This window comes from Pleurodeles waltl, chromosome 5 (genome assembly GCF_031143425.1).
Source record: "Pleurodeles waltl isolate 20211129_DDA chromosome 5, aPleWal1.hap1.20221129, whole genome shotgun sequence".
Lineage (NCBI taxonomy): Eukaryota > Metazoa > Chordata > Amphibia > Caudata > Salamandridae > Pleurodeles > Pleurodeles waltl.
In genome coordinates this window covers 1,316,018,739-1,316,031,860 of record NC_090444.1, presented here as the reverse complement: position 1 = coordinate 1,316,031,860, position 13,122 = coordinate 1,316,018,739, and the positions used below count along the sequence as shown (strand labels likewise).

General features: G+C 44.1%; 1 protein-coding gene across 3 annotated transcripts in view; it reads left to right on the top strand.

The window, feature by feature from the left end:
* SMIM8 (small integral membrane protein 8) overlaps positions 1 to 2,444 on the top strand; it is a 34,680-nt gene extending 32,236 nt beyond the window's left edge. For all 3 annotated transcript variants that reach the window (XM_069235564.1, XM_069235565.1, XM_069235566.1), the window contains exons 2-3: positions 261 to 415; positions 2,152 to 2,444. In XM_069235564.1, coding sequence (XP_069091665.1) covers positions 284 to 415; positions 2,152 to 2,310 — 291 coding nt within the window. In that variant the 5' untranslated portion in view covers positions 261 to 283 and the 3' untranslated portion in view covers positions 2,311 to 2,444. The remainder of the gene's footprint in view (positions 1 to 260; positions 416 to 2,151) is intronic.
* The last annotated feature ends 10,678 nt before the right edge of the window (positions 2,445 to 13,122 follow it).

Below are 13,122 nucleotides of genomic sequence, written 5' to 3'. Positions count from 1 at the left end.
GTTGTGCATGTGGTTTCAGCTTTGTTGACTACTTAAGGTTGTATTACTTGTTCTTTTTGTGTTTTCTGATTTGCTAGCTTGTTTAAAAGTACAGGAGAGGTTAGTAGATATATATGTACAAATTATCAGTGTAAAAACATTTATATGAACAAAGTTAATTGTGTTCAAATATATGTTCCATGTAAGAGTAATAATTCACATTCCAGTGGATTACTTGGAAAGATGAATTAAAAAATAAAACAAGCCCTTTTTATCTTTAGGCAAGAAGCTGCTGCTTGTGAGCATGTCATCTTCAGAACCTCCAGGTCTGAAAAATGAACCCCCAAAAGAGAGCGGCTACAGGAATCCAGGTTTCAGGGGTGTTCAAACAACCAGCCTATTTCGAGCTGTTAATCCAGAGCTTTTTATTAAACCTGTAAGCATCTTTCATTTTGGGTTATTTTAAGTGAGGCTTAAAGGGTATCCACAGGAGTTTGACTTCAAATATCGATAGGATCCCAAAATGTCATGCTCTTTCTTACATGTATATTGGCAGTTTGGTAAGGGCACTTTAATGCAGTTAAAAAAGCACGTCTTAAGAATGTATTATCCCTTTAGAGGGAAGTGGCATTTTCTTCATACATTTAAGTATTATCTAAGCCTAATTTCATTTGTACTATAGACAACATATGGTTACGTTTATCAGCTTCTAAAGCCCATTGAACATACTCTTTACGGATCCCCCATGACACTTCATGAGCTTGCCTAAACCAACCGCTCACATGCCCATTTAAATAGACAGTAAACTCTTCTTTCTTGATAAAGTTTTTCTGAATACTTAAATCGCCCTACAGTTAATACACTGATTTGTGACCCTGTTATTTGACTATACCTAAAGACCTTTTCACATGTGGATTGACAATTTGCATGTGGATTTAAGTTGTTAAGGCTAAGTTTGCAAAAATGCTAGACCTGCTCATCAGTGGACGAAGTAACATTCATCTGATGAGCTCTGATAAAAGGGGTCAAGAAAAGCTTTTCCTCTATTCTAGCTTGGCTTGTCTTTTACTTATCCAAAAGCACCCAACATTTAGCAATCTGTATCAAGTGACTTATGTTGTCAAATGGGGCCATAGTGCTTTTTTAAACTCTCTGAAATACACCGGAGCCCCGCTCTGCACAGCACTCCTATCGCACCTGTGTCTCAAAAATACTTTTGTATTGCACCTAGTGGACATTCCAGCTTTAAATACTTGAATGTGTACTCATTTGTATCTGTATTCGTGCTAATGGTTTTCTATGAAGGCCATATACAACAAGTGTATAATAGTTGTGTTTCTAGCTCTTTGTTGAGCATTGCAGAGCAGTCTGGGTATTCCTGCTTTTTGCATCTGCTGCTGCTAGACTTCTGCTTCATTTCATCTGGACCACTACTCCTTCAGCAACCCTTCCACGCCTGAAACCTGCACCTGAGAGACCGTGGGCCTCATTATGACAGTGAACATTGCTAGGGTGCTGGTGCACCCTGCGGTGGCAGCATTTCTGCCGGCTCAGTTACAAGCCAGAGACCATGCTGCACCCTATTTCTCGCTAGGCTAGCAGGTGGAAACCTTGGTTTCCCCCTGCCTGCCCGGCAAGAAACTCTTACTGGGTCAGGCAGGGAGGTAGCCAGTGTGGCAGCAACCTCCCCGTCGGACAGTTTGTCCTCCGAACTCTTAATGAGGTCCCAAGTGTCTGTGATTCCGGGGATGCTGGCACACGTAATAATCATTTCATGCATAGCTGAGAGTATGCCAACACAAAGCATCCCTGAGCTCGCACAATCACACCCACCTTCCTTGAGCTCTGTAGGGGCTCAAACCCCATCCTTTGCCACTCATCTGTCACCCTTTGCATGATCAAAGTCCATCTCATGCAACAGCCGATGCCCAGGGTTGTGTGCCATGGTGCTGGCACAATAAAACTGGTTATTCACTCATTTAATCATAGCAACATACTTTGGAACATTCCATCCTTGCAAGGACGCATGCTTAATTAAGTCAAAAGAAAACGGGGGACTCTTAGTGCACCTTAGTGTTTTAGACAATTAAGGAACATGTGGTAGTTTTGAAATTTATAGGCACAGTAGTTTAATAAGCTGATTTAATTATTATTATTATTTTTTTTTGGCAGAACAAACCGGTGATGGCTTTTGGACTGGTCACAATTACTCTTTGTGTGGCTTACATTGGTTACCTACATGCAACTGCCGAAAATAAAAAGGACCTTTATGAAGCTATTGACAGTGAAGGAAACCGGTACATGAGAAGAAAAACGTCGAAATGGGATTGAGTATCATGATGGAGTTAATCACATGTGAAAGAGAAATATTATTTTTTTTGTAAATATTTTATCTGTAACATTTTTGTAGCCACTTCCCAGCAGCAGTGTTAAATACTGGTTCAAATAAAACTGAAATATCCTTTCTTGGTAGTAGTTTGTCATGTGTACATCCACTCACAATAATGGATCCTCTATAGATGTGACCGAGCAATTTGCTGGCAGTAGGTTTTCCTTTCCCTGCAAATTTCTCTAAACATGTTGTCATTCCAACCAATATGTACAGCAGGTTATTTGTTGGAGTGGATAACAAGAGATTATATAAAAGATGGATTTGCTGATTAAGAGATGGTACCTTGTTAATTTTCCTATTGCCAGTGCAATTTTTACTACAACATTGTAACGCAAGAATGCTGCAGAATACACCCAGATGCTAATGTCCCTGAAACAATGCCCTGTTTTCTTTTGGTAGTGATTGACAACCTTGCAGGCGTACCTATATGATTAGACACAATAAATTCATTTTATTCAACATATAGAATAGTGGATGGATAATGGTGTATAACGGGTACGTTTTTCAGCTCCGAGTGAAATAAAATAGACTAAGAGAGGGCCGCTCAAGTTTAGTCTATGCTATCGCTCTGATCCCCATCATATGCTTTTTCCCCCCTGTATAATTTTATAAAGTGCAGCCTTTGTTTTCAAGTGCTACGCAGAGCAGAGGTGTAATGTTAAGCCATGCGTACTGAATTCAACAATGACAGGAAACAAAGTACAGTGCAGTTTATTCATTGAGCATTGAAGTCCAACACATCCAAGTTCATTCACCTCTGCCTCTGCTCTCTGTCACCATGCTGAATGAGACAACGCTCAAAGTGCTGGCTTATGCAGTGTGGAAGACAGCCCACCTACTCGCCTCCAGCTACCCAACCCATCACCCTTTGTGCCATCTCATCCCTCACTTCCCAACATTGTGCCCTCTGCCATCCATCGGGGAAGAAAGCCAGCAATGCATAGAAAGGCCTATCACAGCAGCTGGAAATGTTATGGCAAGACCGGAAGTTAGCATTATGCATTATCTTGTATTTACTACTTCCAAGCTGCAAACTCTTCAAAGATCCAAAGCAGAACATTACTTGACACTTGTTAAGAAGTCTAGAACACACAGTCCATAATACCCAGCAACATTCCATCTTCTCCCTCTTTTGTTTGCTGCTTCTGAGCAGATAAGTATATCCATTTCTAAATGTCTGAGGTAGGAGTCATGTTTTTGAATTTTGATAATAGTGTAAATCCAAATTATAGATTTTAAGATAATATACATAAAATAAAGTAATGGCATAAATTGTTTCAGTCTAAACAGTAAGTGATTGTAATTGAAACAGAGAGTTTCTTTAGTAGGTAAACAGAGGTATAAATACTTGATAAGAACTTTTCTTTAAATACTTTCAGGATCATGCAGTCACGATCGCAGGGTGAAGCAAATCCATTTGAGGTAGGCTATTTTAAAAAGAGCATCACGCATCGCCTTGGATCGTTTGGAAAGTAAGGGCTAAAGGGCAGGGTGAGCTTCAAACAGAAGTTAAAAGCATGCAGTTATCTTTGGAATGGGCACACACCACATGAGGCCTTTTTTCATGAGAAATTAGTCTTATAAACTCATACGTTAGAGGAAAGGAACTTGCTACATAGTAACATGATCAGAAAGTTGTTGCAAAAAGACAGTACCAACCATGCTGTTTTGCCATACGGTGAGAGAACTAAAAGTATGGGGGGTTTAAATTGCAAGTGAAAAAAGGAAATTTTATGTCTAAAAAATTTTGAAATTTGATTTGCGATTGGCAATTCTAAGTTAAGTGTAGTCAGGATGGTTGAGGAGCAGGAAGCAAATGAGAAAGGTAGGTTAAGGGACATTGTGAGGCAGGAGATTAAGAACGTTATGGATGAAACGATGAAACCCATATTTAAAAGCAGGAACAAAAATATAGGGAATGATGAAGATTTTTGGTCATTTTTAGAAGAAGAGGATTTAATAAGTAAAGGTCCAGGAGGTAAGCTTCTTAAGAAAAAAAAGATATGTCACTGGAGAAGTAGGCTGGAAATTCAGGGAATGGAGTCCTAAGCGACTCACATAGAAAAGGTGTCCTTAGCAGCATGAGAAGAAGGCAGGCTATTCCTCCGAATGATGGGGTATTGGAACATACCAGTACGGGACTGAATAGGACAGAAGTTATTTGACCCAAAGGGGGGTAAGACATCCGAGATGTTTGAGTTGATGGCCAATGAAACATGTGGCAGATTATATAAAGTATAGAATCATAAGGCCTCTAGAGCAAGAGAAGAGAAATGTGATGGGGACAGAATGCTCAAGACCAGTAATTGGAGAAAAAAAGACACCAAATTTAGACCCAGAGTTATTATCCTATCTATTTAAACCTGGAAGGGATACAAGAGAAGGATTGGAATGTGCATTAGAGCAATGCGAGGATAGAATATTAAACGTTCTGGTGGTGCGTATATTTGTTGTGGTAGAGGAGACTTATGTCAACGGAAATGGCATTAATATTTAGCTCCTGAGAGGATGGAGTCAGAGGGCTGGATATTTGCTTTCTAGCACAATTCCAAAGCAGGTCTAATTATGGAAAGGAGAGAGGCAATCTTACTGTGCATAAACCCAAGATTGGGAGTATTAGCACAGAAGGAATCCTCTCAAGAGGCTAAAGGATTATTGTTTAGAGAAGGGATGGTAAAATCCTTAGGCAAATATGTTTCCACTTCTAGTTAATGATCAAACTTCAAGGAGAACTGTTTTTAGAGGAGGAAATTTATACACTGGAGCTGAAAGGAGAGGGCAAGCTTTTGGCCAAGCAAATTACAGAGCCTAATATAAATGTCGATTCTCATAACTTTCGTGGGTGGAGAATCGTGATGTTATTAAAGAAAAGAAGGCTAGCATTATCCCACCCTCCTTACCTAGTAATAAAAATGATGAAAGAAAGTGTGGAAGGAGTGGATGATATTGGTAAACAAGGAAAAACAGTTGTGGTTAAGTTGAGATTAGGAGTAACCCCTTCTCTGCTAAGGCTTTTTTTTGTTATTTGGGGTAGTTTGTGCTTAGGCCGCTTAACTTTTTATCCACATAAGCTACGCACGCCAAATTTGTGTCCTTGTTTTTTTTCTCCCAACATCCTGGGGATTCGAATCGTACCCAGGGTTTGTGGATTCCCCCAGAGACGAGAAATTAGCCAAATTACAGCTACATTTTGGGCTTTGTGGAATAAGTGGAAAAAGTGCTGCAAAAGAAGGCATCTATTTTCTTACCTGCAAATTACAACAATGAAGGGGTTGTGTTGCTAAAATTGCCATTTTACCAGCTTTCAGGAACAGGCAGACTAGAATGAGAAAAACAAAATCTTCTACACAGTGTTTGCATTTTACTGGGACATACCACATTTTCCCTATTTTTTTTTAATGCTTTTACCCTCCTTCCAATTAGTGACAGAAATTGGTGTAAAACCAGAGGCAGGTGCTGGACAGCTATGCATTTTTGAAAAGTAGACAAAATTCTAAATTCAGCAAGTGGTCATTTGTGTTGATTCTTCAAGGTTTTCTTATTAAATGAAAAAAGTATTGAAATTGAGTTGGATAATACAGCCATTTGTGTTTTAGTTTTCATCTGTAACATTTGACAGATTTTCACAAAGCAATATAATGTTACGTCCGCTGGACCCTTCTGGTTGCAGGGATATATAGGGGTTGTAGGTTCTCCAAGAACCCAAGGTACCCAGAGCCAATAACAGAGATGCACCTTGCAATGGTTTTTCAAGATTGGACTACAGCAATGCCCTCTACGCAGGAACCACCGCCAAACTCCAGAAGAGGTGCAATGCATCCAGAAAACCTCCGCATGGCTCATCCTGGACATCCCCCGCCACTGCCACATCATAGACCACCTGAGAAACCTGCACTTGCTCCCAGTCAACAAGAGAATCACCTTCAAACTCCTCACCCACTCTCACAAAGCACTGCACAACACCGGAGCAGAATACCTCAACAGACGGCTCTCTTTCTACACCCCAACCCGGCATCTCTGGTCCGCCGACCTCACCCTCGCAGCCATCCCACGCGTCTGCAGAACTACAACCAGCGGTAGAGCTTTCTCGCACCCAAAACGTGGAACACTCTTCCCACCCACCTGCGCCAGACTAAAGACCTCCTTACCGTCAGAAAACTTCTCAAGACCTGGCTGTTTGGGCAGTATCAGTACCTCCCCCCCTCTTCAGCGCCTTGAGACCCTCACGGGTGAGTAGTGCGCTTTACAAATTCCTGATTGATTGATTGTGTACTGTGTATACAGCAATTCATTTAGTTATTTCGGAATGGGCACAAGATATAGGGGGTCATTCTGACCCTGGCGGCCGGTGGCCGCCAGGGCCACCGACCACGGGAGCACCGCCAACAGGCTGGCGGTGCTCCCACGAGCATTCTGACCGCGGCGGTTCAGCCGCGGTCAGAAGCGGAAAGTCGGCGGTCCCCCGCCGACTTTCCGCTGCTCGGGGCAATCCTCCATGGCGGCGGAGCGCGCTCCGCCGCCATGGGGATTCTGACACCCCCTACCGCCATCCTGTTCCTGGCGGGTCTCCCGCCAGGAACAGGATGGCGGTAGGGGGTGCCGCGGGGCCCCTGGGGGCCCCTGCAGTGCCCATGCCAATGGCATGGGCACTGCAGGGGCCCCCGTAAGAGGGCCCCGCAAGGTATTTCAGTGTCTGCTTTGCAGACACTGAAATACGCGACGGGTGCAACAGCACCCGTCGCACCTTCCCACTACGCCGGCTCCATTCGGAGCCGGCGTCCTCGTGGGAAGGTAGATTTGCCCTGGGCTGGCGGGCGGCCTTTTGGCGGCCGCCCGCCAGCCCAGGGCAAATCTCAAAATACCCTCAGCGGTCTTGTGACCGCGGAGCGGTATTTTGACGGGGGAACATTGGCGGGCGGCCTGCGCCGCCCGTCAATGTCAGAATCACCCCCATAGAGTTTATAAACAGTGGTTATTTGCACAGCGCTGAATGTGGGGGTACCCATACTAGCATGTGAATTAGCTGGCTTTTTTCAAAAAGACTTCTTTCTTACACGCTGTCTTACATTTGGAAGGCTCAAAAGCAGAGAAAGGCATTTGGTAATCACACTTGTTCTGCTATTCTGGGTTCCCCCCCAAGTCTTATGATAAAAATGGTATCTCACATGTGTGGCTAGGCCTAGTGCCTGCGACAGGAAACGGCCCAAAACTAAACATGAACACACTATATTTTTCCACTGAAAACAGTTTTTTGCAGTGCGCCTAGCTGTGGATTGCGGGCTCTAGATCACCCGGCACCTAGGCAAACCTAGCAAACCTATACATTTTTTAAAACTAGACACCTAGGGGAATCCAGGATGTGGTGACTTGTGTGGCTCTTACCACATTTGTTTTACCCAGAATCCTTTGCAAACCACAAAATGTGTCTAAATAAAAAATTTTCCCACATGTATTTTTATATGTTTTTAGGCTGACTCTGCTATGGGCACCCACACAAGTGAGGTATCATTTTTCTACGGAGACCGAGGGGTAGTAGGGTTGTAGGAAACTTGTGGTTTATTTCTGGTTCATGAAGAATATGGCACAGAAATGCAAGGAAAATGTGTGATTTTGGTCACATTCTGAGATTCGTAGGACATTGTGGATAAGAAAACTTGTTCGGATCTATGAGAGGCACACCACCTTGCACTCCCCTTGTCGTCTAGTTTTTCAACATATCTAAAGTTGGTAGATTTTCACTAGACAAGAAGCAAGCATGTTACTAAGGCCCTCATTCTGACCTTGGCGGGCGGCGGAGGCCGCCCGCCAAAGTCCCGCCGTCAGGTTACCGTTCCGCGGTCGAAAGACCGCGGCGGTAATTCTGACTTTCCCGCTGGGCTGGCGGGCGGTCGCCTTCAGACCGCCAGCCAGCCCAGCGGGAAAGAGGCTTCCACGATGAAGCCGGCTCGGAATCGAGCCGGCGGAGTGGAAGCTGTGCGACGGGTGCAGTTGCACCCGTCGCGTATTTCACTGTCTGCGCAGCAGACAGTGAAATACATGTAGGGGCCCTCTTACGGGGGCCCCTGCAATGCCCATGCCAGTGGCATGGGCACTGCAGGGGCCCCCAGGGGCCCCGCGACCCCCCCTACCGCCATCCGGATCTCGGCGGTCCGACCGCCGGGATCTGGATGGCGGTAGTGGGGGTCGGAATCCCCGCGGCGGTGCAGCAAGCTGCGCCGCCGCGGAGGATTCAATGGGGCCGCGGTACACTGGCGAGACCCCGCCAGTGGTGCCGGTCCGACCGCGGCTTTACCGCCGCGGTCGGAATCCCCATTGGAGCACCGCCGGCCTGTCGGCGGTGCTCCCGCGGTCCTCCGCCCTGGCGGTCAAAGACCGCCAGGGTCAGAATGAGGGCCTAAGTCTCTTGCTTCTGCGATATCCCAAACTCAAAATTTGTGAGAAAAACGCCCTTAGGATTTGTTAAAGAAAGACCACTCACTCACCAACTTAATTGGTGGCATGCTTTATCATTGGGGTCCCACCAAGACATCTAGCATGTCAAGGGTGTGCTTTGACTCCTGATTACAGCAGAGCAGGATTTTTCATGCGTTGAATTCCCAACTGAGGGGAGAAGTGCAATAAATATGTCTTGTGGCTATCCACCTTTTTACACATACACACTGCTTGGTTAGGGTGAGGGATGGTCAATATATATAAAATTGTATTAACAAGAGATTTTACCAAAATGAAATGCACTCTTAATAATTGAAAGGTCAAAAAACTGAACCAATGATTCACAGCTCTTGAGCTCTAATGCCACAACAAGGTGCCAACCGCTTTAGAGGCCAGTCACACTCCTTTCATGTGTGACATACCCAAGACCATTCACACCGCCAATCACGGGCCCAGCACATAACAACATTCACAACAAGAGACAATGTACACCCTAGCAGAGAAAGAAAGAAAAGACAATTATAATTGCACAACTATATATTCATTCAGTACAAATACATACATGTTGGATTTGGCACAAGGGCGAGTGATGGTTCAGTATACAAAATTGTATTAGGAAGAGATTTCTCAAAAATGAAATGCACTGTTTATAATTGAAAGGTAAAAAAACTGAACCAATGACTTGCAGCCCAGGAGTTGTAAAGCCGTGACAAGGCACCTACCGCTCTACAGGCCATTCATGCCACTAGCAGCGGCCCAGCACATTACAACACTCACATCAACAGACAGCACAATTCAAGTGCCCATCACTGTCATACGCCCACATGCTTGACACAGCAATCTCAAGGGCTAACAGAGTGTGTGGAATGACGTTTGTCTCCTATTGTGTCTACTGGCCAGCTGCCAGTCACTACTCACACACCCCCAGCCAATTGCCAGCTCACACACCACAAGCCAAGCGCCAGTCCACGCACACCCCCAGCCAAGTTCCAGTCCATGCACACCCCCAGCCAAGCGCAAGTTCAAACACACTGCCAACCAAGCGCCAAACCATGCACACTGCCACATATTTTTCTCTATCAAAAAAAGAAAACACAAACCAAGAGTAAGTAAATACAAAACTGCAAGCACAACAGCTCTAACTAAATACATCACACTAATGCCAACCTTGAAACTGAACAAAAAAAATAGAATATGATACAGACCAAGCAGTTCACTTTTATGCTCACAGTTGCTCCCAAAAATTATTTTCTGTGTTTGTACTGTTTAAAACATGCAGGCACACACAGCCCAGCTTTAGGACAGTCAGGGCAGTACATCAGAGTCTTCTTCACATACCTCTTCACATACAGACTCTACATCTTCAATTGGCAAAGTCTTTTTTGGGCATGGGGGAATGTGATCAGCAAAGTGGGGATCTTTCTATCTAGCCATATCATCCACCACTCCAACTCTAAGAACATTTGCCTGTTCCACTACAAAAAAAGCTGCCTGTCACAGACTCCTGAAACTGAACAAATGTCCTTTTTTACCCTGGAGAGCAAACCTTATTTACAAAAAAAAATATGTTTTTACTAACAAACTCTTTTGGGTAACCTTTACGGGTAGAGCGGATTGTGCCAGAAACAATGTCCACTTTGACCAATTCCCTGAACAATTGCACACCAGTGTAGACGTTATTTACATATAAATGGTGACCTTTGTTAAAATGTCATCTACAAAGTTCACACACAAATTTCTCACTAACTCGGAAAGTAGACGGACAACCAGGGGCGGTCAGTACTGGAATCCTTACCAGTGTACACCCTGAAATTATAGACATATCCAGTCCTACTCTCAGACAGCATATACTTTTTAATTCCATAACGTGTCCTCTTGCTAGGAATGTACTGCCTAAAAACCAAACGCCCCTTGAACAGGACCAAAGTCTTGTTGACAGCTATTTCTTTCTCTGTAACATAAATCTCTGAAAAACAATCTACAGAGTGCTCAAGGACAGGCCGAATCTTAAAAAGAAGGTCACAATCAGGGTGATCTCGTGGCATCTTTAAAGCATTATCAAAAAAATGCAGCATCTGAAGCAGAAGCAAATACCGATCACGACTCATGGTTGCACGAAATTTAGCTGTTGCCATCAAGGGACTAGTGGACCAATATGAAGACAGCAATGGCTTCCTTATCAAGCCCATCAAAAATGTTAAACCCAAGAACGTCTTCAACTCATCCAGATTTGTGAGAGTCCACGGCTAGCTCTGGAGTGGTGCATAAGTCTAGCACTGTTGTTCCTGAAATACTTTCTGCATACAAATTAGTCTGCTCAACAGTCTCATCCAAAAATACATCATCCATAAACAACTGAAAAAAAATTGTGGGCAAAAAGTTTTCAGTATTCACTCTACACCTGTGACAAGAGTAAAGGCAGGCAACGCTGACTGCACCATGTTTGGGGCAACCCAGAGTTCAGCTCTTTCAATTGAAACATTGCGGCCCCAGGCTGCAATCCAGATGCCTTTTGCTACATTATTGGCACATCAGTATCCTCCTCTAAAAGAGGTACTTCCTCCACACTGAGAGTGGCTTCATCACCAGATGATTCCTCTCAGACAGATAATTCACTGCCAGAATCTTGCACTTCATCCTCTGCCTCAGACGCAGTATCAGTTTCATAATGATGGGCAGAGGAACATTTGAAAAGCATACTAACAACCTGCTGAGTTGCTAGCCCTAATCCTTACTAATAAAATTTACTTGACAAATATGCCAACCACAACCAACACAGTGTAAAATGAGAAATAAACAGAATGTGGCCTTATCACAAAGACCTAATTACTCAAAAACAATACCACTCACTTGCCACAGACAGCTAGACTCACCAGCACCTACTCAGCACAGAAAAGCAAGCACATCAATATCCTACTAGAAAGGAAAACCCCAAAAAAAAATACTCATAAGACAATACAATACACATTGTGCACAAATGCAAGGAGAATTTCACATACAATAATACAGAAACTCAACATGCTGCTATTATTACACTATGTACAAAAACACATTCATGCAGGGAAATGATACTCATTTAGGGTAAATAGTACAAAAAACATTTTCTTACCAAACACATGCAACTACACAAACTGCAGCTGAACCAGTGCCGAAACCACAAACAGGAGTCGCAGCAAAGGAAATCAAAAGCTTTGCACTAGAATAAAAAGGAGAAATAAAACATTAGAAACACAAATGCAAAGGATGACAAGAAACAAAAGTTATCGTAAAACACTACCCATCACCAGCCAAATGCCAGCCACACATATCGTCAGTCCCAGACAGAAAGCAACTCAACTGACCAGTGGTGATTTGGCTAAATGTGGCACCACATATGTTGAACCTTTTTGCTTTTTCACTTTTTGGACATTTTCTCTATTTCTGCAGTTGTCTATATGTCATTTTCTAGAGTCCTTATCAATGAAATATTTGTAAGTGGTGGAAGACCAGCATGTAGAAATTAGCTTTGTCTAGTATTTTATGTATTTCTATGTGCAACTTTGCCTTTTTATCTAACACATAACATTGCAGGATTGTATGTAATCTGATTATGTGGGGGTCTGATTATCTGGCTGGTACTGGAGACACGGGGAGTCATTACGAGTTTGACAGACGGAAAAGGCCATCCGGCAAACTCCAGCGGTCAGGTTGCTGCAAGTGCGGCCACCTTCTCGCGGGCCCCATTAGGAGTTTCCCACCTGGGCAGCTGGCGGAAACAGAGTTTCCACCCTCTGGCCCAGCGGGAAACAGCCCACAACATTGTCGTCAGCTCATAATTGAGCCAGTGGCAATGCTGCGGTGCACAGAGAACAGAGCGACGGGGCTGGCCATGGGGGTCCCTGCACCCCATCTCTGCCATCCTTTACATGTTGGTGCTACCACCATGTAAAAACTGGCAGAGAATGGGGTCGTAATCCCCAGGGCGGTGCTGCTTCCAGCGCTGCCCTTGAGGATTCACAACTTCAGCACCCCGAGTCCCTCCTCTGGAGGGAAACTGGCGGTGCTGGAGGTCCGATCGTGGCGCAACTGCCACAGTCATAATGCGGCAGTCAGACCGTCGCCAAAGCGGTCAGACCACTGCGTCAGACTGCCAGGGTTGTAGTGAGGCCCACAGTGTGGTTTAGCTACCATGTTTGTCCAACTGTGGTCCATGGGCGATCTATGCTAATTTTCAGGCTCATCACTGTATATGCAGGACTCTGATTCTATTTATTTTATGTAACTTTATCTCATGTGAATATCTAACAAATCTAATTGGAATCGTCACTATAGGGGCAGTG